Here is a 25,463-nt window from a genome sequence, read left to right on the forward strand (position 1 = left end):
GTGGTGTAGTAGGAAAGTGAGGCTATGAGGTCAGTGTATCAGTATGGGGTTAGTGTATTTTTCACAGAAAGAGGTAGGTAGGTAGATTGTAGGAGGTCACTGTGTATGAGAGGGGGTCTGAAAAGGCTAGTATGTGTTGGAGGGGACAAATCTATGTCTGAGAAAGTTTGTGTCTAAGGGGGCTTATGCTATCTGAGCTTACTGTCTGAGAATGTGTATGACAATGAATCTGAAGGTAAGACTACGATTCTATTCTGCTTCAAATAACAGAAAACTACAAAACAACAGTGGCTTTGGCAAGATAGAACATTATTTCTCTTTCTCGTAGACATCCAGAGTAAGGCAGCCCAAGGATGGTGTGACAGCTCTGCTCCACAAAATCTTCAGGGACCCAGGCTCATAGGGCTCATGGCTCCATCATCCCTTATGGCTAAAAATAGCAACTAAATATCCTGCTACCAAGCTCTGCTCCTATCCTCTTAGTATCTTTTTACTCAAAACCTCTTTGGTAGCATTATTCATAGTCATGATTTCACCTTGATCTGTAGCCCAGCCCAGCCCTTTCTGTAGAATTTTATAACAGTACATCCAAATGACAATTGGTTCTCTCTCCTGTGATGACCCACAGACCTCAATTTTCACATGTTCAAAACTACTCCTAATTATTTCTGCAACTTCATGCTGTGTTTCCCCCTCCCCCAGTGGTACACAGTTGTCCAAGCCAGAAAACTGAGCATCCTGCTGACTTTCCCCACTCATTCTGCCCCTAGCTAAACAGTGTTACCATTCTACCTTCTTACTGTCTCCTGAATTTACACCATTCTTTCTATCCTTACTGTCACTATGTGGGGACAAAGCCCCAAAAAACAGCTTCCAGGCTCTCGGCCTCACATAGAAAGGTGCTGGCTCGGGTAGTAAATGGCCATTAACTGTGAGCAGATGGCCAGCAGCTGTGGCTAGTTGGCCGTCAGCTGTAACCTGTAAGCCATTGGCCACTAATATAACGGCTGTGGCTACGCTAGCAGAAAGAATGGGGGCTAGCAAGAGCGGATTGCAGAGAGGCGGATGCTGCCAGCGATAATATAGTAGTATTATCTATAATACTACCTATGGCTCCGTGGGTGTTCCTTTTTGGCCTCACCGTGTCCTGCGTTCTTATGTGGGGAGCGGGAGAAGAGACCCCGCCGGACGCCCCGCATGACACACTATCTTAGTTCTAGCCCTCACTATTTCTAGTTTAGATTGCTAAAAGTGACTCAAGTCTAGGTTGCCACAAATTCTAAAACAAAACCAAAACAAAATGATATTACTCACTGACTTAATTCTCCATTAGCTCCTTCTTTGACTCCGTAATGGAAGTCACCTATGGAATTGAACACACAGGTGACTATAACCACCCCAGGTCTGATGAGTAATCATTGTAGCTGATATTTACTACTTATGTGCCACGCATTACACTAAATGCTTTGTTAGATATTTTATGACATAATCCTCACAACTTCGTCAGTAGGTATTCCTCTGTCACAACGGTGGAAACTGGAACACAAGAGATGGAGGAATTTGCCTCAAGTTACGGGACCACATGCCGTGGAAGTGAGCTACGGAGCCAGGCAATGCAATTCCGGAGGCCAAGTTCTTAACTGTAAAGCCTTCGCCAGTCACAATTCCTGCGTGTGACTCTCACAAGTAAGCTCCATTCGCGTAGAATGGATTCTGGTTTGTGCTCTACGTGGAAGCCTGGGAGCCCAACTCCACGCCTAGCACATAGTAGGCGGCCAATGGCCACTAGTGGCGGTGGTGGCGGTGGTGGAGCAGTGGTGTAAAGGTAAGAAGGTCCGAGGCGTCCACTTGGGTGGGGAGCGCGGGGCCGCACAAAAGCAACTGGGTCTCCGGGTCCCGACCCCGCGCCCTCCTCGCTCCACGGCGTCGCGGAACCCGGCCACCAACAGGAGGCGGGGCCCGAGCCCCTGGCGGTGGGAGACCTGCAGCCCCGCGGCAGGAAGTCGAAGCGTAGCTTCCGGCGCGCGGAGATGACGCGCGCACCGCGCTTCCGCGTTGGGGAGCCGGCGGCGGATCCCGGGAAGCAGAAACCCGGGGTCCCGGCGGCGGGGCGGCCTGCGGGCCCAAGGCGGGGATGCACCGCCGCGGGGTGGGAGCCGGCGCCATCGCCAAGAAGAAGCTTGCCGAGGTGAGGGGAAGAAGGCGGACCCACAGCTACCCCTGACCCGCGGGAGACTGAAGTCCCTGGAGCAGAGCTCTGTACCCTCAAATTGCCTCCCAACAGAGTCTGACACGGGCTTGTCGGGTTCCTGGGAACGGAGTTTCTCCAGCTTCCGGTGGATTGGAGTGCCAGCGTCGCCAGATCCACCAGCCCTTTCTCCCACTTGCCCAAATTTGACTACAGACGAGCCGTCCATTCTACTTCCTCATCTCTCTCCCTAGGAAAAACCATTTAAGAGAGACCCTCCTCTTTTCATACTTCAGCTGAGGCGGTACAAGTGGGAGCCCCCAGCACCCACTCTTCCTAACTCATGCTGATCTCTTTGTCTGACAGGCCAAGTATAAGGAGCGAGGGACAGTCTTGGCTGAGGACCAGCTGGCCCAGGTGAGTCGGGTGGCAGGCTCCATGAAGGAAGGGAGACCCCACAGGGCTGGACAAGACACCTTCGATGTCAACTAGATGATTTGGGTTGAAGCAGAAAGAGGGTATTTGGCAAATCCCGATTCCGGACTGCTCGGATCTTTTAGGCGACTGGCCAATAATAACGATAGCTAATATCTTTGAGTGATCACAAGCTGACAGCGTCCCAGGCAGGTGTCCATTTTCTTTACCTAGACTGTCTTGTTCATTCTTTCCGACAATCCTATCAGGAAGGAACACTGTTCTTCTTAGATTAAAACTGAGGACCTTGAGGTGTGAAGTAATTTATCCCAGGTTGCATGGTTAGCAAGTGGTAGAGCTGTTTGATTTAGGTCTTTTGAAGTTTTTACTTTAAATGCCTGAAAAAACATGAAAATATTACCTACCCCGTGGCACCCACCGCCACCACCATCACACCTAGGTGCATACCAGAAGTGTGTGTCTTTCTCCTTTTCTGTGCATTCCTAGAATTTACTCAGTTTTTGTGACTGGTGAAGAAGAGAAGGCAGTTAAGCAGGGAAATGAGCCCTCGAACTGAGGAAAGATAGTAGACATAGGCTGTGCTCTTCAAATCTCCTACTCATCGGAGAGATGACAGGTAGGAAACAACTGGAAATGGTGACTGTAATAATGTGGAAGTTAGCAAATAGCAAATGCGGAGACGCGGGGCCAGAAGTGGTTACTTTTAGTGGGTTAGAAGATAGGCTTTGTGAGAAGCAGTGAGGCGAGTTGGAAGTCAGAAAACCCCCAAACCATTTTGTATTTAGCTTTGGAATGTAATGTGTAGACCCTTAGCCCTTCCTCAGGGATTCTTTAGCTGGAGTTGATCTTCAAGCAGGTCCATGACTTAGATTAAACAGGCACTGCACACCTAATTTATGCCAGGCTTCCTTTTTCTCCTATCTAGCCTTTCTGTCAGTGGCTGAAGATTTCCCACTGCGTGAATGCTGCATTTCCTCATTTTTAAGACAAAATGGATTATTAGGTGCACCTTCAATTTAATAATAGTTTTTCTGGGAAAAAGAAGCAACACATGAGATATGCATGTTGATTGTTAGATGTATCCTGACTTTAGAAAAGGAACACATGAAAAAAAATGTATTTTAGAATTGAGGAAACATTGTAACATCTCATTTCTGCTGACAACAGAACTGTGAAGGAGTGGCAGGGATCAAAAGAGAGGGAACACAAAACAGCATCATAGTGGCCTGAGCAGATAGCTTATTGCAGCCTTTGCCTTGCCACTGGGCCAGGGACCTATTTTTGGTATTTTAATTATCATCTGGCTGGGCTGCCACTAACCTCCCCTTGTCCATCCTTCAGATGTCGAAGCAGTTGGACATGTTCAAGACCAACCTGGAGGAATTTGCCAGCAAGCACAAGCAAGAAATACGGAAGAACCCTGAGTTCCGGGTGCAGTTCCAGGACATGTGTGCCACCATTGGGGTTGATCCTTTGGCCTGTAAGTTGTTGTCTGTGTTCTAGGATTCCAGAGGGACAGAAGCTACCGAGCTGTTATCACCGGTGTTGGGGCATCTTCTAGAAGGGCCTGCAGGGAGATACAGAGTGTTGTCTTTAGGGCATGCCTAGCAGGATGACTGAGTGCTCAGTTTGATAGGGAAGATGGCGAGGCTGGAGTGCAGGCTGAGAAGCCAGTGTACATCATTCTCCTTTGAGTGAACTACAGTGGAACTTTTTATGGCTATTTTCCCCCTTTATTAAAAATATTTAGTTTTAATAAAAGTAGTATGTGATCATGCAGTCAATAAAGGAGGGAAAAGAAAAGGAGAAAGTAGAAGTCTTCTGACCCTGTCCTATAATTGTAGAGATAAAGTACTGTTAACAGTTTAGGGTGTATCTTTTTTTTTTTTTGACACCTTCATCATAATTATACACTTTTTTTTTATTACATACGTGGGATTATGCTATAATCCAACTCTGTAACCTGCATTTTCACTCAATAAAATACTGTCTTTAATGGATTTTTGAATGCTAGGTCTGCAGATTCTCTTGTCTAGACCATATGTCCCATTATATTTCATTGTATGCTTTGGGAAAGGAAAACTCATTTTTATAGTATCCCGAGCCAGAATTAGCAGCCAAATAGAAATGCCTTTTACTCAGTTATTGTGCTTTAGAACTGTCTGAGCCTGTTGTTTAGCAGGAATTACCGAGAGTCAGATTATATTGAGGATCCTGAGTACTAAATAAAGCAGAAGGACTTAGGCTAAGAAGAGAAGACTTCCCATAGGATAGATATTTTAACCTAGCTTTGAAAGAAAAGATATAACTAATGAATAACGTAGCTTTTGTTTTTCTGTCTTTTAGCTGGAAAAGGATTTTGGTCTGAGATGCTAGGTGTGGGAGACTTCTATTATGAACTAGGAGTCCAGATTGTCGAAGTGTGCCTGGCCCTGAAGCACCGGAATGGAGGTGAGGGTGGCTAGGTCCTGTGGACTGGGCATTGGACTTCTCTGAGAAGGAGAAAACCTTGAAAGATGATCTTCTTCCCCATCCTGCAATCTGCAGGCCAGTAAGGTCCTGAGAAGCTGTTAGGTCTTAGAAGCATCTTAGCTACTTCATATAGTTGACTCCATGGCCAAGGGTAAGTGGAATTACCTGAATGATTGTCTCTGTTCTCCAAAGATTTTTGGCCAGGAAGGTCTAGCCCCTAGTCATTGTAAACAATAGTAGGGAGGTAGGAAATAACTGTATGTACTGTCTAAAATGTGACCTTAAAAATGGTCATCCAGTGGTCTCATCTTAATAAGCACATTAAATAGTCTGTGTTGAAGTTAAGAAAGAAAACCTAAAACCAGTTATAGATCATTGGCTGTAGACATGGCCTTGATGTCAAGAGAACATTTAGTTTTTCAAAGATGATACTGCCTTTGGTTTGGGTTTTTTAGCCATAAAAGTAATCCTTTCTCTCCTTTCTGTCCCTTCTCCAATAGGTCTGATAACTCTGGAGGAACTACATCAACAGGTGTTAAAAGGAAGGGGCAAATTCGCCCAGGATGTCAGCCAGTAGGTCTTGCCTTCCAACCCCTTGGACTATAGAAAGGTCTTTGAAAATTAGATGGATATCTTTTCTCCTCATTGCTTGTATGTCTAGGATAGTGTAGGAGTCACTTTTATTCCCCTTTATGATCAGAAAAAAGTTTTTATTTAAAAAAATAGAAAATAGATTAAAAAAACACACCCATTATTTCTCAACTGAGATATTACTACTGTTAAACTTTTTGATATAGTTTCTTCTAAGTATTTTCATGGATACATATGTTTTGTTTTTGTTTTTAACATTTTTGGGGCTGAATAGAGCAGGGACTGAGAGAGGCTAGGGTCAGAAGATGGGGTATAAATTGACCTGGTTCAGCAGCCTGTGTGTGACTCCAATTTGAGGAAACGTAAAAAAGGTTTGTCAATATGTGGGCTGGGTATGTGATCTACACATTGACGTGTAGGTTTTCCCTTTCCGTAATTTCAGTTGTCAACTAAGAAATAAGAAAATCTGGCAGTACTGGGTCTCAATTTCCACACGGCAATCAATAATCACTTTGAGTTGCACCCTTTAAAATGGGATATGCATTCTCTATTTTGCCATAGTTCACACTACCTTGTGTTGTCTCTTCTTTAGCTCATTCATTCCCATTTCCTGATGGGCTCCTGTAGGCATATTTTTTTACCTCTGTCCCATGTTGGAATGGTTTGCTGAGTGGAGAACCTGACCATCCCTCTCCCTTGAATGTCCAAGCATTTGGGGCTCTTTAACCCTCCCTTTTTACTGACATAGTTAAACGTTGTGCAGTCTTTTGAGTCTTCTATCAGGGTACCCTACCCAGGGCAGAGCGGAAACTGCATTGTGGCTGGGTCTAGTCTGTCAAAGGTCTTTAAGCAGTTCTCCCTCCCCTCAGAGACGACCTGATCAGGGCCATCAAGAAACTAAAAGTACTTGGCACTGGCTTCGGCATCATCCCTGTGGGCGGCACTTACCTCATTCAGTCTGTTCCAGCTGAGCTTAATATGGATCACACAGTGGTGCTGCAGCTGGCAGAGGTACAGTGTGTGTGTGTGTGTGTGCGTGCGTGTGGGCGCATGCGCATGTAAGGGACAGCCTGGGGGTGATTCTGGAGCACCTCTGATCTCTTCCCCATCACTCAGGTCTTTACGCTGAACTGTAATGGATGGATGCACTCAGACCTGTGCTTATTTAGCAGACATTTATTGAGCAGCTACAGTGCAAAGCACTGGGCTAGGCTGTGGGCCATAGAAAGATGGGTACCATATAGTTCCTGCTCTCAAGGAGCTTACAGTCTAGTGGAGCAGACAGACATGCAGACAACTGTTTCCTTGGGTAGACAGGTTCTTCTTGGATGTCTTCTTAAAAATACTTTTATGGATCATTTAAAACAAATGTTTAATCTTGTTTGCCATCCCCGTTCCCTCAGCATGCCTTAAGCATATACATCCTCCCTGAAATCCTTACCATGTATTTAGGAAAGGCATGTTCAGTTTTAATTCTGTAATGTAGAACAAACCTAAATAAGGGATGAGCTTTTCTTGATTGGGGGATAGGGTGAGGCAGAGTAGGGGCTGAATAAACATTTCAGATTACGAAGTTAATGATTATCACTATTTCTTCCTATCAATTAATCATTCTTACTCTTCCTTTGTCATACTCTATAGAGTTCTTTGAGAAAGTCTAAATGAACATTTTAGTACCAGGGACTCCATTGTAAGACTGAACCTCTCAACCCGTCACCTCGAAAGTCACCTTTTCTTCTTCCTACCTCTTCTCTGCTGGGACCTCCAAACATTCTTTTTCTATGCTCTTAGGCTTTCTCTGCCCAAGGGCAGTTCCTCCTCCTTTCTGGATAAATCAATTGTCCCTGGGCAGATGCTGGGTTCTAAGGGAAAGCACACTCTTTAACTGACTCAATCCCCATTCCTCCTTCCTTCAGAAAAGTGGCTACGTGACTGTCAGTGATATCAAAGCCAGTCTTAAATGGGAGACAGAGCGAGCGCGACAAGTGCTGGTATGTGACTTTTGCAATGGCCCAGAAAAGATGGGCCCCAGATGGGAGGAGGTGGGTGGATAGGAACCACACAGGAGCTTCAGCCTTGTTCTGCTGGCCTCTTGCCTCAAAGGCTACTGCTGCCACACTAGAAGTAACCCCGGCATTTCTCTGAAGAGGGCACCGAGAGGCAGAACTCACAAGACAGGCTTCTAACCCTGACACGGTGTAAAACCAAGCTGCCACTGCTACAGGGGGATCACCAACACCTCTTGCTCCTAACCTGTAGAGCCTGGTCAGATGGTTAATGTAGTTTGTACTAGAAGTAATTCAGTGGGGGAAATTATTGACTACCTAGGGTAATTACATATCTATAATTATAGAGTTGCATATATATCTATAATTATATACTATTGCATATAGTTTTATATATACAAATTTCATGGTACTCATGAAAAGATGATGTTGTGAAGAGTAGGATGGAAATGTAGGATTTTAGTGCCTTCTTCCTCATCCATACAATTAATCTATAGACTCAATTTCATCTGTAAAGGATAACATACACATCTCTTTATTGGTATCGAGCAGAACCAACCCATCTTACACCTATTTCCAGCTGTAGGAGCTGACTCCATTCTGATACTATGCTCCTTCCATTAACTTCTCCAAAAAGGTTTACCCACATCTGCCTATTACCTAGTAAGCTAACTGAAAGGTAGTGATCTCCCTTTTATTTCAGGGAATGGAGTCAGTGATTTGCTCAAGGCCAAATAGCAAATACTTCTGTGGCCCTACATTCCTTCCACAGCATCCCACTCTTGCTTGTCTTTACCCACTTTTCCAGCTGCACGGGTTAAATGACTTGGTGGCATTTTTCATACCTCAGGCAGAGGTCAAGACCAGATCATTCCAGTTTGGTTGAAATGTGTGAAGGCACTCATGTAGATTTGATATAGTTTGAAAATCCCATTGAAGCCAAAATAGGTACGAGCATTGTTTATTTTGTGGAAACTCCCCTTTCTCAAGTGACGCTTCCTACCTTTTCCTTCCAGGAACACCTGTTGAAGGAAGGGCTGGCTTGGCTGGACCTGCAGGCCCCAGGGGAAGCCCACTACTGGCTGCCAGCTCTCTTCACTGACCTCTATTCCCAGGAGATCACAGCTGAGGAGGCCAGAGAAGCCCTCCCCTGACTCTGGGAGTGTGGAAGGGGCACAGAGTAGGCAGGGAGAAGAGGGAGAAACTGTTGGTGAATAAAACCTGGACTTTGTTTAAAAAAAAAAAAAAAAAAAAAAAAAAACCACAGAAAATAATGTTCCAAGTTTTTTTCTTCCCCCAGTGTTCTTCACCCATTATTTTATTTTTTTAAAGTGCCTTCACATTGCATCTTTATTGGAGAAAACCTCATTTATCCAGTAAGGATAACCTGAGTAACGTAACAGCGAGTATGTATACAATGACTTGCACAAGTCACCTACAAGTCCATGACAGAGCTGGGCCGAGAATGAAGGCCATCTGTCTCCTGGCTAGACAGTCTACTCTTTGTAGCCCTGAGACATAGATTACAGCCTGTTAATTCAAACCTCTTTCTTATAAAATGTTCCTTATGTCAAATGAGCAGATTGTAATGGACTAGTGAATATTCACTCTTCAGCTCCCTCTGTAGAGATTCCAGGTTATGACAGACTCAGCTATGAGTGTGAAGGAAATAGAGATTAATGTTAAAATGATGGTTAGAGGGAAGAAAACAATGGAATTTGAGGGGAGTTAACCAATAGTGAATGTAGTATTGTTTCTCAAATTCCCTACTAGCTTTCCTTTCTGGACTGATCACCAAATCCTTCTAGTTTTAGTGGTGGGAAAGGAAATCACTAACTGAACACCTAACTCTGCCCAGTTCTATATACACCTCTTTTATTCCTCACACCCACTTTAAAAGAAGTAGGTATCTTTAACTTTGCAGGTGAGGAATCTAATTTACCAGAGACCACCAGCTGAAGCAGAGCCAAAGCCCACTAACCCAAGTCCACTTTGCACAGCACAGGCTGGCAGGACACTTAATTTCTTCCTGCATAAATGGTCAGCCAAGAGGAAAAGTCTCTACCAGAAAGCCTTTGATAAAATAGGAAAGGTGACGATGAGCTGGGACACAGTTGTCAAGCAGTTTTCACAGTCTGAATGCTAAATTCCTAAGGGCTGGTTTAGCAGAAAACCGAAACCCAATGGTTTGGATTATCCATACTTAGATACCCTTCCATTAGCAGGGGATATATAATCTAAGCCCATCTCTACCTCTGCCTGTCCTTGTAGGACATGCTCACTTTGCAGTTTCTGAATCGGTTACTTCCTTGGAAGCAATTGAGGCTAAGATGGCATTCCTCTCCTTGACTGCCAGATACAGCCTCAAAACAAGGACCCTATTTCTGGTTGATGGAAAACTTGTCACTAGCAGTCCACATCATTTAACCCGTTTTCAGCTCCCAGGCAATTCACTGAGCACTTTCTCCGACAAATTTCTGGCCCAAGCAAGATGTGTGGTTGCTAGATGATCCACTTCTTCCTTTACACAAACCCTCCCACACCCATAGGCGCCTCCTCCTTCTGCCAAAACAAACTTTATTGCACCAAAAAGAAAAAAAAAACTTCATTTATGTACAGTCAGATATAAAGACATCTCTTTTGACTCCTGTGCATATATTTCCTCAACTCAAGATTAGGGCTTGAAGTCAGGCAAGTATGCCAGACATGTTCTGCCCATGGCAGGGCCAAGGAGAGGATTGTCACTTGAAAGTGGGAACACTTAAATGGATGACAGACAACACTGGACCAACAGACCAAGGGCATTCTTCTAAGCCCTGTACTACTAGCTCTGGGAATGGAAGAGGGAAATTGGAAGCAGGGTCCCTTTCTGAGTCTCCTTGTAAAAAGGCCCAGCTTTCAGGTATCCAACATAAACTTCTGTTCCCCAGACCCCCTTCCTGTCCAGTTTCTTTGCTTCCTGCTCTCCCAAGTAGGACATTCTCCTTTGTGCCCACCCCCCTTCCCAACTTCCCCAGGGAAGTCCCATGATCCACAAGGCAGAGGCCTCCATAGCAGCTGGCAGAGCAGGTACAAGTTATCCTTTCCCTTATACGTGGCTAGACATTGACTGGGGCACTGCGTCGGTCGTGTGGATCAGATACCCCACTGAGAGCCGTAACAGTTAATCTGGAAAACGGGCAGACTGCATCAAAAAGGGGAAGGGTGGATTCCTTCGATGCCCAGTACCACAGGGCACCTAAAGCACATTTTTCTGAGCCAACCAGCTAAAGGATCACTGCAGCTAAATACAGATAGAGAAGCAACACAGCCAGGCAAACACCCATCAGAACCAGTGACAAAGAGCAGCTGGGAGTGGGGAGGAAGGCGGGAGGGGAGAGAAGGGAAGGAGTCTCTCGATTTCCAGCCCAATCTCCTCTGCCATTGGCTACCCTTGCTCCCCACAGTCCCTTGGCATTGAAGTGAGAAATGGGGACTACAGGCTGGGATGAAAATACTCAAGGACAGCCAAACAAAATACATAGGACTAGCATCAGTCTCTGCCCTCACTCCACCCCGCCCCCAGGAAAAATACCCTCATTGTGACTAGTATTTATGAAAATCGGTAAGAGACTATTCTATATAGTGGCTCTAATCCCATACACACAGCAGGTGCCTGTGTTGGAAACTTTTCAAATCAGTGATTGCGGGAAGAAACAGCATTTTCAGCTTCTTATGGTGACTGCAGGCTTTACCAAAACCTTGGTTCAGTCCCAGTCACATTTTACCTCCTGACTTAAATCTAGAAATGGGTGACGGAATGGAGGGCAGAAGAGAAAGGTGCTCAGGTGCTAGGTAAAGCTTACTGATTAGCAGCCTAGACTCCACCACTGTTCCTTCTCTTTGGTCTGTCTAGAACAGTGACTATAAATTAGGAAAAACAAAATTATGCTGGCCCATGGGAAATAATGGGGGAAGAGAGGCAAGGAGGAAAAGAGCATTGGGAAGCCATTTCAAGACTGAAAACAGACAGACAGACAACCACCCAGACTGCTTAAGTGTCACAGACAGCACCCCCCACCCCAAGCTCCCTTCCAGGTATCCCCTTAAATCATTTTGGGCACACTCCCTCTTGGGATTGCAATTTCTGTCTCCCACCTATCCCTAAGGAGCTGGCCCTGTGGAGAGGTGTGTTGGTTGTTTTGTTTTTGTCAGAGGCCCTCGCCCTAGGTGCTCCTGCATAGGTACCTTGGCCCCTGATATGGGATGAACATAGCCCCAGATGCTCGAGAGCCAACGAGGTCAGATGGGGAACAGTCGCCCCACTCCCACACCCTGGGATCCAAGCTTGCTTGGTTCTTGCCATCTTGCAGGATGACGTCACGTTTGGAGGGAGATACACAGTGCCTCTCCGTCCCTGGGGTAGGGGGGAGGAACTTTGCTGGGACTCTCGAGTGGAGGGAAGGGAGAAGGGAGCAGGGTCTAAACCCTCAGGCTCCCGTGAAGGTCTGTCTCTGTCCCAGATGAGCTGCTGTCCGAGTCCATTTCGGCGTTCTCATTATGGAGCCTCTCCAGCACTTTTTGACGAATCAGTCCCAGGCGCATCAAGAGGGACTGGTAGTCAAAGTGGCCTCGCTTCTCTCCAAAAGGGTCCTGTGGAAAGGAGACAAGCGGGATAGGATGGAAGATTCAAGTCCGGGTGGCTCACCCTAGAGAGTAGCTTTGGGCCCATGTCAAACGCATGCTCCACCTCTGAGTCATAGGAACAGAGCACAGCATAGGCCGTTCCGAACAGAGGACAACATAATCTTTGTTCAAGAGTATCATGGCATATTCACTGCCCCAGACAGGTCTGGCTTGCGCCAACATTCAAATGTGTTTGCATTCCTTAAAAGTAAGCCAATATGAGGAAGGGGGACACAGTACAGGCAAAACAGACAGGGAAAAGAAATTCAAGACTAGGACTGTAATAATTCAGTGTAACTGTGTTTTGATTTTTTTGAGGGTGCAGCTCACAGTGGCCCATGTGGGGATCGAACCAGCAACCTTGGTGTTATCAGCACCACACTCTAACCGACTGAGCTAACCAGCCACCCCCGACTGTTTTTCATTAACCTCATAAAAACCATATACAAGGGGAAAATTATCCTTCATTCCTTATACAGTCCTCAAATAACACCGTTTTTCAACGTCTTTATGTTCTAACATTGATGAGCTGCCTGGGAACTTCCTTTTGTTTACATCAATTAGCCTATGGTAAATTTGATTTCGTTTTATCATTTTGCTGTAGTTCCAAGAACCTATCAACAATGTTAAGTGAGGACTTACTGTACTCGAAAAGGGTAATTTGCTTTTCTATGGTCACAAGCAAGTCTGGAACTCAGTAAGCACCTGTACTCTTCCCCAAAGAGCAATCACCGTAATTCTGTCCAGGTTCTTGGGCATCAAGCCAGGATCACCTAGCCTAGACCTTAGTCCCTCTTATTCTAGATGAAATAGTTCTAAACATTACATAGAAAGGGGTTCACTGTCCTTAAAGTCTACAAAATAACTGCAGTTGGGATGGAAGATTTAAAGAACAGAACTTAAAATGCTACATAGAGAATGCAATAGCAAAGTAGCATGGCCAGGGACCAAACAAATGGAGAGCTGTTTCCCTGGCAGTCACAAAAAGGCTACGATTCTTTTCTCCTACATAAACTCTTTCCACACTTTTGCCCACAATTACCCTCATTATCAGGGACCAGTGGACACAAGTCAGTCACCATAACTACAGCCTGCACTTTTCATTTATGAGGGTTACACTTCCCGAAGACTGAACTCCACACTTACTCTGTCTTCCTTCTTTCATCACTGGCTCCATTTCTAACCACTCTCCTCCTCTCCAGATACTGCTCCTCCCTTTCCTTCCCTCATCATGAGTTATTTTTCCTTAACAAAATGAATATTGGAAATGCTGCTGGATACCAGCAATGAGAATTCCTGACGGGGAACAAACCACTGCATTCATCATCTTCGATATATTCGCAAAAAAAGGTTCGGGAAACAAGTTACCCCTGAGCTGTCCTTGACCTTTGGGTTTCAATGTGGCACGTGGGTGGGAAGGCCTTGAAGGAAGGATAGGGAAGCTAACATTTCTGAGCAGCACCTGAGGAAATAAGACATTTACTCCTCCTGCTGGTGGTGCTGGCTGGGTGAGGGAAAGAGCCCAAGAAGACCTGGGGGGAACCTGCAGAGGTCTTAGTCACTTATGCACGTCACCACATTGCTAAATAAGTCCACCAGTAAATGATCCAAGACAAGAACTGGTCCTTCAAGACAAGAGGGTTCACACCCTCTTACCAACCAGGTTGTTTATATTTGAGCCTATGTACAATTTGGTTTAATCAGAACCTCTTCTTTAAAACAAACCTAAATTTTGCACTTTTACTGGAAGCGGAAGCACATTTCCCCAGTAGAGGCAGAAAATAATTAGTTCCCATCTTGTAATAGCAATCTTTCAATATGTAATACTGTATACACAATGCTTCCATTCTTTCTATTAGCACCCCTCTGAGCTAGGGATGGAATTCCAATAGACGATTCTTACAATCCGTAAGACTGAGAGGGCTGAATGTTCTTGGTTCGAAAAGACTACTGACCAAGAAGGGAAGGAGTTCCAGGCTGGAAAGGATAGTTCAGATTCTACTCGTGAGTACCTACTTTATGCCAGGAACTCAGAACCACCTCCATTTGGCTTTAGGCAAGTCAGTCTCCTCTTGGGGCCTCAGCTACTCAACTGAACCAGGTTCCTTTCGGCTCTGAGTTCTGTGAGAGATGTGGATGTCACCCTTGTGGGGATTTTACATGGGCTGCGGTAAGGCCTCTGGAGTCACTAGAAGAGGCTGTTACCTGCATAGTCTGGCCTTGGAGGTGCAGGCGATCTTTGCAGGCCACCTCATAGAAGTCATAATACTCCAGGAAGGACTTCTCCATCACCCCTCTGGAAAACAAGGAGAGGAGCTTAAGAACAAGGGGGAAAAGGGTCACCCTTTCATCATCTAACCTTAACGCCAAATTAAACAGCTGGCGTCCCCAAGCCCAGGGTTGACTTCCCTGATATCTTAGGGATTATAAAATGGGAGTGACTGTTAATACCAATCATTTGAATCCCAACTTCAACTCATGACTTTCTCAATCTCATCTGTTTTCAAAGGCCACCCCTAATCCTAATCCTTATTCAAAATTCTTCTAGGAAGTTTGTTTCATTAACTCTGACTTTGCTCTTCCAGTTTTAACACTTAGAAATAAAATTGAACATTAAGAAATGGGTTTCTTATGAAGTGCTCTACACCTCATTTGGCTGTTGAACAGTTAAGTGTCTTTAATATGTCCAGGTTCTCGGCAAACTGGGGGCTCCCCTTTCCCATCAGGCCAGGCGTACTCCAAGGACAGAGAAGCACTCTCTGAACTTCCTCTCGGGGAACCCTCAACCACATGCTCTTTAAAAGCAACTTACTTCTTCTCTATCTCCCTTTGGTGCTTTGGTGCAACACTGGACATTCCCCCAAAGGTTCTCAAAGGTATGAACCGGCTAAATCTCCAAAAGGAATAACAAGTACCAAGTGGGCTCTCTTGACACATACCGTAGGGGTTCAGGACAGGGACACTTTCCTTCCATCATGTCACAGACTGCTACTCTGATGGTCTCATGCCGAATACATTCATTGTAATTTTTGCTGTCTCCTGGATGTCTCTCCTGAAATGTGACAGACACCACAGTATCCAAGTACAAAATTTAGGCCAAGAGAAAAGCCAATGGGAAGAGGCTTCAGGATTAGTATGGGGCATGTGACCCAAGCACATAAACTAAGAGGATACCTTTCCCACTGTATGGCAGATCCAGGAAGAGCCTTTTATTTTTGAGACCTTTTACCTGCCCCTGTGCGTACCAATACCTATTCTCTGTTACGGGTCATTTGACCTATCAGCAGCAAACCAGATCCATCAAATTTTCCAGAGCTTAAAATGAAAGGCCTCTCAGATAAGGATTAAGTGGGAAATACCCAAATATAGGAATGATGGTGGAACAAAAGGTATAAATGACGTTAGGAATCTCAGTCTGGAAAACCTATACACATCAGGATGCTTCCTGGTTAACTCCTTTATATGTCTGCAGGGTTCTACTCCCATTAAGTCAACCATTATCAATCTATCAGAAGTAGAACTTGAAATTTTCAAAAGGAAAACTTCCTTTTGGTCTAGAAAGCTAACATGAAACGTGTGGGTGTAAACGGAAGGGAGCACAGTCTCCTCTCCTTTAACTCTTCAATGTTCCTCCTACCATCAACTCTGGTCAGAGCCTTGGCCTCTGATGAAAACACGAACAGGAAAGATATATACTTTCAGCCTACTACTATGGTTCCCCAAATGCAACACAGGGGCACTGTGGGACGTTGTAAACTTTTTTGAGGAAAACCATGGTATTCAACATCTGTCAAATACTTTGGGAACTACTATAGTGCTTGAGACAGGTAGTTAGTTCAGTTTTAACTGTATTATACTACTTTCAATGACTTATTATCTTTGTGATGCTGGATATTCAGTCACTACTTTTATAAATAGCAAGTACAGCACACAAAAAGAGTGGGGGTCATAAACAAAGGTGATGGGTTCAATGTGGTTCCAAGATTTTAAAAGTTGTGTGTGGCGCCCAACAGGGGCATACATCCTATTATTAAGTCATTATAGTTATTTAGAAAAGAAGTAAGTTCTGTGGACCTAACTACTTAACAAATAGAACAGTTTGGCATTTCTTTCTGCCTGGGGAACTATGAAAAAACTACCAAGACAAGAGGGTGCTATGAACCAAGAACATTTGCAAGTATTAAGAAAAAAATCACATCTCTTGAATTTCCAAAGAAAGAAAGACCTAAATAAAAATCAGATTCTTGGTTAGCCAATGAAGTCCATCTCCATTTCTACCTACTCCTGAAATTAAATCCACTCTTTGTTCGGAAAAAATGGTTCAGGGATTAATTTTTGTTCATTGTTAAAGGGCGTTTCCTTTTGTTCAGGTATATAGAAGAATGATCAATGTTAGCGTTACCTCAAATAGTTTCAGAATGAATCAAGCTGTTTTAATCACCTAGACTGAATTATTATCTTTTGGGAATATCACTGGAATTGTTCCTGTGCTCCTGAGTAATCCTGGAAGGCACTTTGGAACAATGGAAGAACTTTGGGCTCCAGGGACATCCTGGGTCCTACCCTGATCTGGTGTATCCTTGAAAATGTGGATAACAATATTTACCTCAGAGAGCTAGTATAAGGATCAAAGGAGAAATTATATATAAAAACTTGGCAGTGTCTGGCATATAGCATACCCTTGGAAAATGTGTTTCCTCTACTTTCTCTTTGGTAGGGCTGACTAAACATTCTTGCCCTAACTAATGACTAGCTAGCTCCTTTGGCTCTGCAGGTAATGGTACAGCTGACCCTTGAACAACACAGGTTTGAACTGTGTGGGGTCCACTTATTGTGGATTTTTTTCAGTAAATACAGTTGGCCCTTCTTATCTGCAGGTTTTGCATCTGCGGATTCAATCAACAGCAGATCGAAAACAGTGTCTGCATTCCCAACCACAGGTCAAAATACTGTTTTCCAACTGCAATTGGTGTTACCAGTGGACGCAAAGAGCTCACTGTAGAGTCTCATGTTATATACAGATTTTCGACTGTGTGTCATTCATGAGTCAACCGTACTTCTTAACTCCAGAACAATGTCTGGCTCAGCGGTAGTCACTGGAGATCACTTCAAGGAGATACCGGAGAATGGACGCATGAGAAGAACCCACCGGATGCAATAGCCCCCAAAGCAGGCTCAGAATTAATTTCCAAATGACTCCACTGACTTCCACATGGTAGATTAATCCAAGTCAAATGGAAATAACTTGACATTATTGTAACTTACAAGGAAAAACATTCATCAATAAGGAGCACACTTGCCAGCTCCTTTTCTGCCCTATAGCGGTAAGTTTAATACATGGGGCTGAGCCAAGTTAAAAAACAACCCTTAAGCCAACCTCTGAGCTCTCCTAAAACCCAATATTCCACACGGCAGAGCCGGGCCCACCAGCCTTACCTGCTCAAACCCAGGCTCATTGTGATAGGGGTTCTCAGTCATCAGGGACTGGATGGAGATAAGCACGGAAGAGATGCTCTGGGCTGGGCTCCAGGCAGGGCCAGTCCACGTCCTGCAAAACACATCAGAGGGAATGAAGGCGGGTGAGGCAGAGCGAGGTGCGAAAGGCCGCCACAGAAAGACCAGTGCACAAGTACCCTGGGGCCTAGCAGCACCATCTTAAGTGACTCAACTTTCTCTTTCACTATTAATATTCTGGAATTTCCCAGCCTCTGCCTCACCCTCATTCACCAGAAATCAGTCAACTGCCTAATCCTCTTATCAAGTGGGACAAAAGAAAAGGGGAAAGCAAGCGAGATAACTCTGGAGGGGATTTTCTTTGGGCTAGGAAAGAAACAGTAGCCAGGGAAGGTTCCATTCATCAGAATGAAAGAATCTCAAAGGGCTTATTTATTTATGGGTGTGATGGAGTTAGTGAGGAGGGAGAAATTGAGCAGAAGCAGAGAGGACTGAAGCTATCTGGTTAGAGGCCACGTAGTGGGGTTAATGATCAGGGATCCAGTTTTCTATCAAGCCCCCAAAGGGTGTCGAATTTTCTGAAGATTACAGAACTCCGAAGACAGGAAGGGAGTAAGGGGCATGTTTAGATTGGGGAGGGTCTGAAAATAATGCATGAAAAACAAGAGAGAAACACCAAAATTGCCTCTCTTTCATAAATCTGATTGTGTACTGGGAAGGAGGAAGGCAGCTTGGACATTAATGACATTTATTTGTAGCACAATTAACTGAAGAGATGGCACCTGAGCTGGAAGCAGAACACAACCTGAGCCAGGACTGCTTGTTCAAGTTCACTGGCCAATTCTCTTTCCCTGCTGGACTCAAGGAGAGCCCAAGTAAGTGATTTGGGACAGTAACTTCATCAGAGATTGCTCTTCAGTGCCGCTCAACCTGCTCTCTTCTCAACTTTGCTCCTCCCCAAACTCTAGACTTTGCACTCTCCAAGGCTTCACATATTCAGGATTCACGTCAATGTGTTAAACGTTCATTAAATTTCTTTTGTTAGCTTGGTATTTTTTTCTGGGTAGAAAGAAATAAGCCTGATAAAGTGAATATAGTCAACTAAGAATGCCTGGAAATTTTCCACTCTGATCCTTCGTGACAAATTTTCAATTTCAGGGAGCTTCTCCTTTTTCACCCAACATACTTCTGCCACTTTTACCCCACCATCTTACTTCCCCTGTTTCTACTGTGAGCTGATGTTTGCTCAAAATAGTTTTATATAGGCCTAATGAAGGAGTGCCTAATACAAAACACTTTCATGAACAAACTTCATACAGAAGCAACAAATAAATTTCCTTTCCTGTAACCACTGTGGGTTACATGGACCACTATCCTACCAGCAGAGACAATATATACCCTTATGACATGAAGGACTTCTTTAAGAACAATCTCCTTTAAAGGATTTCTTCACTGCCACAATCACAGCGCTATCCCTGCGTCTGAGAGATTAAAAAAAAAAAGAATCCTGTGTCCAGTTTCTGTCAACTGCCTTGTCCCCCCCACAAACCTGGAAATGTGGACTGGAAGAAAGAAAACAGTATCACCACTGGGCAATTCTCTCAACTTCAACCTGCACTTGTTCTCTGCCCCAGGGAAATTCAGACCACTAAAAAGACCAATCCAGAGTATACTAGAAGACATTTCCATTCTGAATTTTTAACCCCCAAAGGCAATTAAAAGGAATGGATGAGAACTACATAAAGCAAAAATCTTAGTAGCACCCAGAAACAAAATGTACTTAAAACTTCTGTGTTTCGTATCTGATATGATTTCCAACCTCAGACATTTTTCATTCAGTTGTTAAAATAACACAGTCATCATCTCCACCACCGCCTCCAAAGCCACTCATTGAGACTCAAAAATAAGACACCCACAATCTTGAACGGCACAGATCTGCAGCCTTTCTCAACCTGTATGGGACAGAATTAAGCCCGATGCCCTAAGAAAGTGGTTCTCAAACTGGAGTGTGCACCAGAAAGCACCTGGAGGGCTCGTAAGACAGACTGTTGGGCCCCAGCCCTAGGATCTCTGATATAAGTCTCAGGTGGGGCCCAAGGAGCTGCATGGCTACAAGTTCCCAGGTGTTGCTGCTGCTCAGGGAGCACCACTTCACTAAGGCATCCACTGTCCGTAGTGAATGAACCTCTCTCTTGCATCTAGAATGGTACTAGTTGTGTACCATCCTGACAGAATTGAGGAAACAGTCATTCCAATCATTTTCTGTGTTCTGTAGTTCAGGTGATGAACGCTGGTTGATAAAGGCTGGCCTAAAGTCATTATGTGCTAACAACCAACTTGGCCACTTAGAAGTCTCCTCTTACCCTAGAATACTCAAGCAGACTTTCCCATTGCGGTAGAAGTTGGGGTTAAACCTCACTGTGTTATTGCCCGTTGTCATCAGTTTGACCCGAGGTGGGTGGATGGGATAGTCGGGCGGACACCGAAACACGAACAGGAAGAAACCCCCTTCATAAGGAGTGTCAAATGGGCCTGTGATCAATGCATGAATCTGCAAAATAAAACCCCATCTCAAAATTGTGAGGTGATGTCCCATCCCAACCCCTCCTGGCTTCTACTTGCTACCCACGCCAAAAGCAGACTTTCACTTGGTATCCATATACCATATCCTCACTGTGAAGAATGAACAGCCTGTACTCACATTAATAAATATGTTTAGAATTTTAAGAAATCCCACTATAGGGGAGTGGCATCTTACTCAGGGTTACATTCTAAAAATTAGAGTCTGAGGTGAAAACTGAATCTAATCAAAATCACCCTTGAATAGCCCTTAAAACTCCCTTATAGCATGGTTTTTGCTCGGCCTTCTCTGATCAGTTATGTATAACAAATGGATAGAACACCAATGTGCAAAATATAATATGCATCTGTAAAGTATTATCCTAGCATGTTTAATTTTAAGAAATACATATTTTTTCTGAGTACGTATGCTTGGATTTGCCCAGGTTCAACACGCGTACGATGCAACTCCAGCCTCCATTTATGTGGCACAAAGGGGAGGTAAGATGAATGGAAGAGGAAAAGGACTGGAAGCCACAGCACCAGTGCCAGTAACAGTGCAGAGCGGAGGGTTGTGATGGAAGCCTAGGGTGTCTGCTTCCTCTACAGAGGATTAAACCTACTGTGGAGGATGTGGCTCAGGCAGCATCCAGCTGCATCAAAGCTACAAGGAAAAACGGGGAAAACGCAGGGTCCAGAGCCATCACACCATCCCCAGAACTTTCCCCAACACTGTAGGTTAATTAAAAAAATAAATAAAATGCAGTAGCACTTAACAGAACGCTAGTCTCTTCCTCCAGCCGTGATTATTGACCAAGATTTCCCTATGAACTCAGTTAGGTTTATTCTACAAAAGCTTGTAAGCATGCATGTAAGTCTGCTTAGAATTTGAACAGCAAGAGGAAAAAGGACCTGCAATCCAATGTTTCAGTGTATAGTCCCTAACTTACCCTGGTGACTCCCTAGGTTATCTTTTAGCCCTTAGTCATTGGAATAGCAAGCTAAACTGGTATCAACGTGGCATCAATTCTGGGAACCCTAGCATATTAACATTGATACTTGACTGAGAACAAGATGTCCCAGGAAAAACATTTCCAACCACATAAAAAGAAAAAAAAAAATCAATTGAAAGAGAAATCTATTCAAAACAAAATAGATACCAATAATACAAAACCTGAATATTTACTCTAAGAAATTTGCAACTATGACTTTTCATTTAAACACTAGATTTAGGAAATCTGATTTCTTCCCAACATCAATTCAAGCGTAAATTCACTTCTGAGGGTAGAGCACTCAATGACAGAGAAGCCTACGTACCTATCGTGTTTCCCCGAAAATAAGACCAGGTCTTATATTGTTTGTTCCAAAAGACGCATTAGGGCTTATGTTCAGGGGATGTCATCCTGAAAAATCATGCTAAGGCTTATTTTCCGCATAGGTCTTATTTTCAGGGAAACACAGCATCAGAGAAATTTGACATTACATACTAAGCTTTCTCTGTGTTTGTGTGTGGAGGACAAGAGAGGAATGGTATTTGGGTGAACAGGAGCCTGAACAACGCCCTTTTACGGCAAAAACTGTTTACTCAAGCTTGCCCCATTCTTAACCTTCTCTGTATCTGATTTATAGCAGCATACTTAAAGATCAAGAGTGGTGGGATGGGGTAAGAGCTGGGTAGTACAATGGACAGGGTGACCACATAATTTATCACCCAAACTGGAACACTTTTGAGAATGAAATACTGCCCTATTAATAGTGAAGCCAGGTGGTAAGTGTAAACTGGGATTTTTCCAAGCCAACCAGGACCTACCGTATGGGCACCTTAATAACAGACATCTGTTCGAGGCTTTGTTCCACCTCACTGTGTAACCTCGGGCAAGCCACTTACTCTCTTGGGGGCTTGATTTCTTTATCTATGTAATCAGAGGTGTGAATTGGATAATCTCTTTTAGGCTCTTCCAACTTTATGGGCCCAATTTCCCAATAACCCCCAAACCCCAGCAAGTTACATACCTTAGTCATGTCAACAGTATCAGGTACAACGAACATTCCTGGAGGAGGCTCCTTATAAATAGACATGATATCCCTGTATAACACCAAAAGGAGGTTGGGGAGGGAGTGAGGGAGAGGAGAAAAAAGGGGAATCCCTTGAGCAGGACAGACAGTTGTTATCGCCTCAGTGATGCCAGGGTTCGAGAAAGTGGTGCTTGGTACCACAAATAGTTGCACTGTCTTGTTGGCTGAGAAATCTCAGCTGAATACTTGTCAGGCAGTCAGAGAGAAATTATCATCAAAGGAGCATTGTTTCCTCAGGGGGAGGGTAAGAAAAGGGGGGGGAAAAAGAGATCCCAATGGCATCAGATGTCACCCTGGAAAAGCCACATCCCATTTACTCTCATTCCCTCCTACATGGTAATTCATTCACTCCCCACCTCCGAGATTCCCAGGTACTACAGCTGAATGCTAAATGAAGATTTTTCAGTAACTGGGAATGTACCATCAACTCCAACAAAACATCAATTCCACAAACCACACAGCCTTTTGTTGGTAAGGGGATTATATAAAGCAAGTGAGCTAGCAGGGAGCAATGATCTTGCCCAGGAGACTAATAGGGCGGAGATCTCTTCAAGTTGGGGATGGCACTCTCTGAAATTGCTGAGAATCTCACATCTGGAAGATAACACAGAAGTGCGAGGATTTCTAGGACATATCTCACAAACTAGAATGGATCAGTTGTGAGCAAGGGTCTAAAGGACATTCTAGGTGGGAATAAGCTCGGGACTTACTAAGGAACACAGGGACATAAAGTGCAAATAAGCAGAGCAAAGAAGTACTGGCCGAATTCAAACGTATGTCAGGACTGGAAAACTGTCCTGTCAGGCACTGGGCCAGGTACTTTACACACAATGTGCTGTTTAATTTTCATTACCACCTTGAAATGTGGGTAGAGCTAAACTTGAAGGGACTTGGAAAGTGGGGGATGAGAATACCTAGATGAGGATGATTGTGATGGGAGCAGGGGGAAAAGAGTCTGGTCACCAAGAAACAGATTTCAAGATTAACAGCGGTTAAAAAGCATCACCCCTTTCCTATGCGACAGGTACTATGCTAAAATTTTTTGCGTAAGTATCACCTATTAAATGATATGGCCTAAGATCAGTCGCCCAAGAAGCAAGCACCAAAAGGAGTTAGGACCTTGCTCTTCTATTTGGATTGGGTATATTTGCTCCAGAAAACTAAACCAGATGATCCAGAGGGAAAAAAAACACAGGAAAGAAATATCGTGAGTAGGATATTACGAGCCAGAGTGAGACGGGGGTGGGAAGAAACCTGAGTACCTGGAACAGGTGTGAGTGGACAGCTTTGGGGATCTGGAAAAGTGGTTAACGGGGAGATCGTGGGTACACGAGGTAAGAGATCCAGACGTGGGAAGGGACCGTACGGAGGGGATCTGAGCAGATGAGAAATAAAAAGAAAGGCTGGTCTGGAGTCTGAGGCCAGGGAAAGCAAGCCGTGCGTGTGTTACAAACGGGGCTCAGGAAGAGACGACCGGGGGACCCGATGGGTGGGGCCTGCAGGCAGCATCTCGCACGGCGGGCGTGGGGAGGGGGGAGAGGGGTGGCGCCGAGGGCGGGAGGGTGTTCCCGAAGCACGCCAGGGTCGGGTTTCGGGCGGGAGGTGTGGGGGAGGGTGTCCGGCACGGAGGCGAAGGGCTCACGGGAGGGTGCCGAGGGGCGGGGTCGGACCCGGGCACTCCGAGGAGGGATTTGGTGCGAGTGGAGCCGGGGGCGGGGGGAGAGGGGACTGGGATCCCGACGCTCCGGGCGGACAAGTCGCGGGCCTCACAGCTGGGCCGCCGCGAGCGAAGCGCGGGGGCGGCGGGGGCGCCGTAGTGGGAGAGGGTGGGGGGCGGGGAAGGTCGGAGCCCGGAGCTCGGGGCTGGGGGAGGAAAAACCCCGGCTCACCGCTTGATCCGGAGTAGACACTGCGGCGCGGTTCGCTCGCCGTCCCAGTCGGAGCTGAGCGTGGGGTCCCAGTGGCTAAGCAGCGCGGCCCCGTGGGCAGCGGCCGAGGGCGGGAGCCCAGGCAGCGGAGCCAGGCCGCTCCCCGGCCCTCCGGCCCCGCCCGCTGCCGCCGCCGCCGCCCACACATCCGGCAGGAAAGGCGGCCCAAACCCGCCGCCGCTGCCGCTAACGCCAACAACGCCAGCGACGCCGCTTGCTCCGGGGCCCGCTGCCCCGGCGCCCGCCGTCGCTGTCGCCGCCTCCTCAGTCGGACTCTCCGCCATCGCTGCTTCGCTTCCGGGACTCCTCGGCAGCACGTCCGCCGACCAGAGCGGCCGCTGCTCCCTCTCGCTCCCGCACCACAGAGAGCCGGGCCAGAGTGTCCCCACCCTCCGCTGCCACAGCCCGGCAGCGCTGGCTCCGCCCACACCCTCCCCGACCAGCGAGAGGCGCTCTGCAAGAGCGTCCACCCACGGTCCTCCAGGGCGGGTGGGGGAGGAACTAGCCGGCCGAGCCCGACTTAAGGGCCTGTGTTGGCCCCGCGCTTTGCGTGACGAGGTTCTGAGGCGTGACCCCCACGCGTAGGTGCAGTTGAGAGCCCAGTTCCAAAGAGTATTTTATTTTCAAGGGGTGAAAGAGGAGGACCATGTGCCCTCTTGAGAACGACCCTCAGAGGTGCCCATGGTGTAGGATCGGGGATCCAGCCAGCTTCCCCGTAGGGAGGCGCTGAGTAGATTGAGTGGACTCGCTTACGTCTCTTGCTGTCTGAAAGGCTCTATGATTTATCCTTCCGGCACCCTCACCCACGGAGGGCAGGTTGCCATTGCCCCTTGCCCACAATAGGACCAAGAGGAAGGAAGGAATCAACCTGCGAGTGAAAAACTCCGTTTTCCAGTTTATTCAAGTATATATTTATGAAGAGCCTACTAAATACCAGACACTTGCTAGGCGTTGCCATAGGGATAATGAAACAGACGTAGAGGAGCTTGGTAAAGGGAAGAAAAATCAGGCCTCCTGATTCCAAGCTCAGTATTTTTTCTTCCCACGAGTCCTTGACTCCACTGGAATCAAGCAGGGGGCTGTGAGTTT

At 45.7% G+C, this 25,463-nt stretch overlaps 2 protein-coding genes across 3 annotated transcripts; one reads left to right on the forward strand and one right to left on the reverse strand.

The window, feature by feature from the left end:
- The first annotated feature begins 2,032 nt into the window (after nt 1-2,032).
- On the forward strand, nt 2,033-9,269 carry SNF8 (SNF8 subunit of ESCRT-II). 2 transcript variants are annotated; one of them, XM_081027666.1, is made up of 8 exons: nt 2,033-2,188; nt 2,555-2,605; nt 3,965-4,103; nt 4,970-5,074; nt 5,596-5,668; nt 6,556-6,697; nt 7,603-7,677; nt 8,709-9,269. In XM_081027666.1, exons 1-8 carry the CDS (start codon nt 2,135-2,137, stop codon nt 8,844-8,846), a joined length of 777 nt encoding a protein of 258 aa, XP_080883792.1. In that variant the 5' UTR covers nt 2,033-2,134; the 3' UTR covers nt 8,847-9,269. The 2 variants fall into 2 exon arrangements, with proteins under 2 accessions (XP_080883792.1, XP_080883793.1); XM_081027667.1 differs by lacking the exons at nt 2,033-2,188; nt 2,555-2,605 and adding an exon at nt 3,105-3,239 and having other exon boundaries at nt 8,709-8,942.
- A 982-nt stretch (nt 9,270-10,251) lies between these two features.
- UBE2Z (ubiquitin conjugating enzyme E2 Z) lies at nt 10,252-24,724 on the reverse strand. The gene is made up of 7 exons (XM_081027668.1): nt 24,336-24,724; nt 22,384-22,456; nt 20,175-20,362; nt 17,794-17,905; nt 15,297-15,409; nt 14,563-14,653; nt 10,252-12,324 (listed from the first exon to the last, which is right to left on the reverse strand). Exons 1-7 carry the CDS (start codon nt 24,656-24,658, stop codon nt 12,154-12,156), a joined length of 1,071 nt encoding a protein of 356 aa, XP_080883794.1. The 5' UTR covers nt 24,659-24,724; the 3' UTR covers nt 10,252-12,153.
- Nucleotides 24,725-25,463: the final 739 nt, after the last annotated feature.

Source organism: Rhinolophus hipposideros (assembly GCF_964194185.1).
Source record: "Rhinolophus hipposideros genome assembly, chromosome: 20".
Classification (NCBI taxonomy): Eukaryota; Metazoa; Chordata; class Mammalia; order Chiroptera; family Rhinolophidae; genus Rhinolophus; species Rhinolophus hipposideros.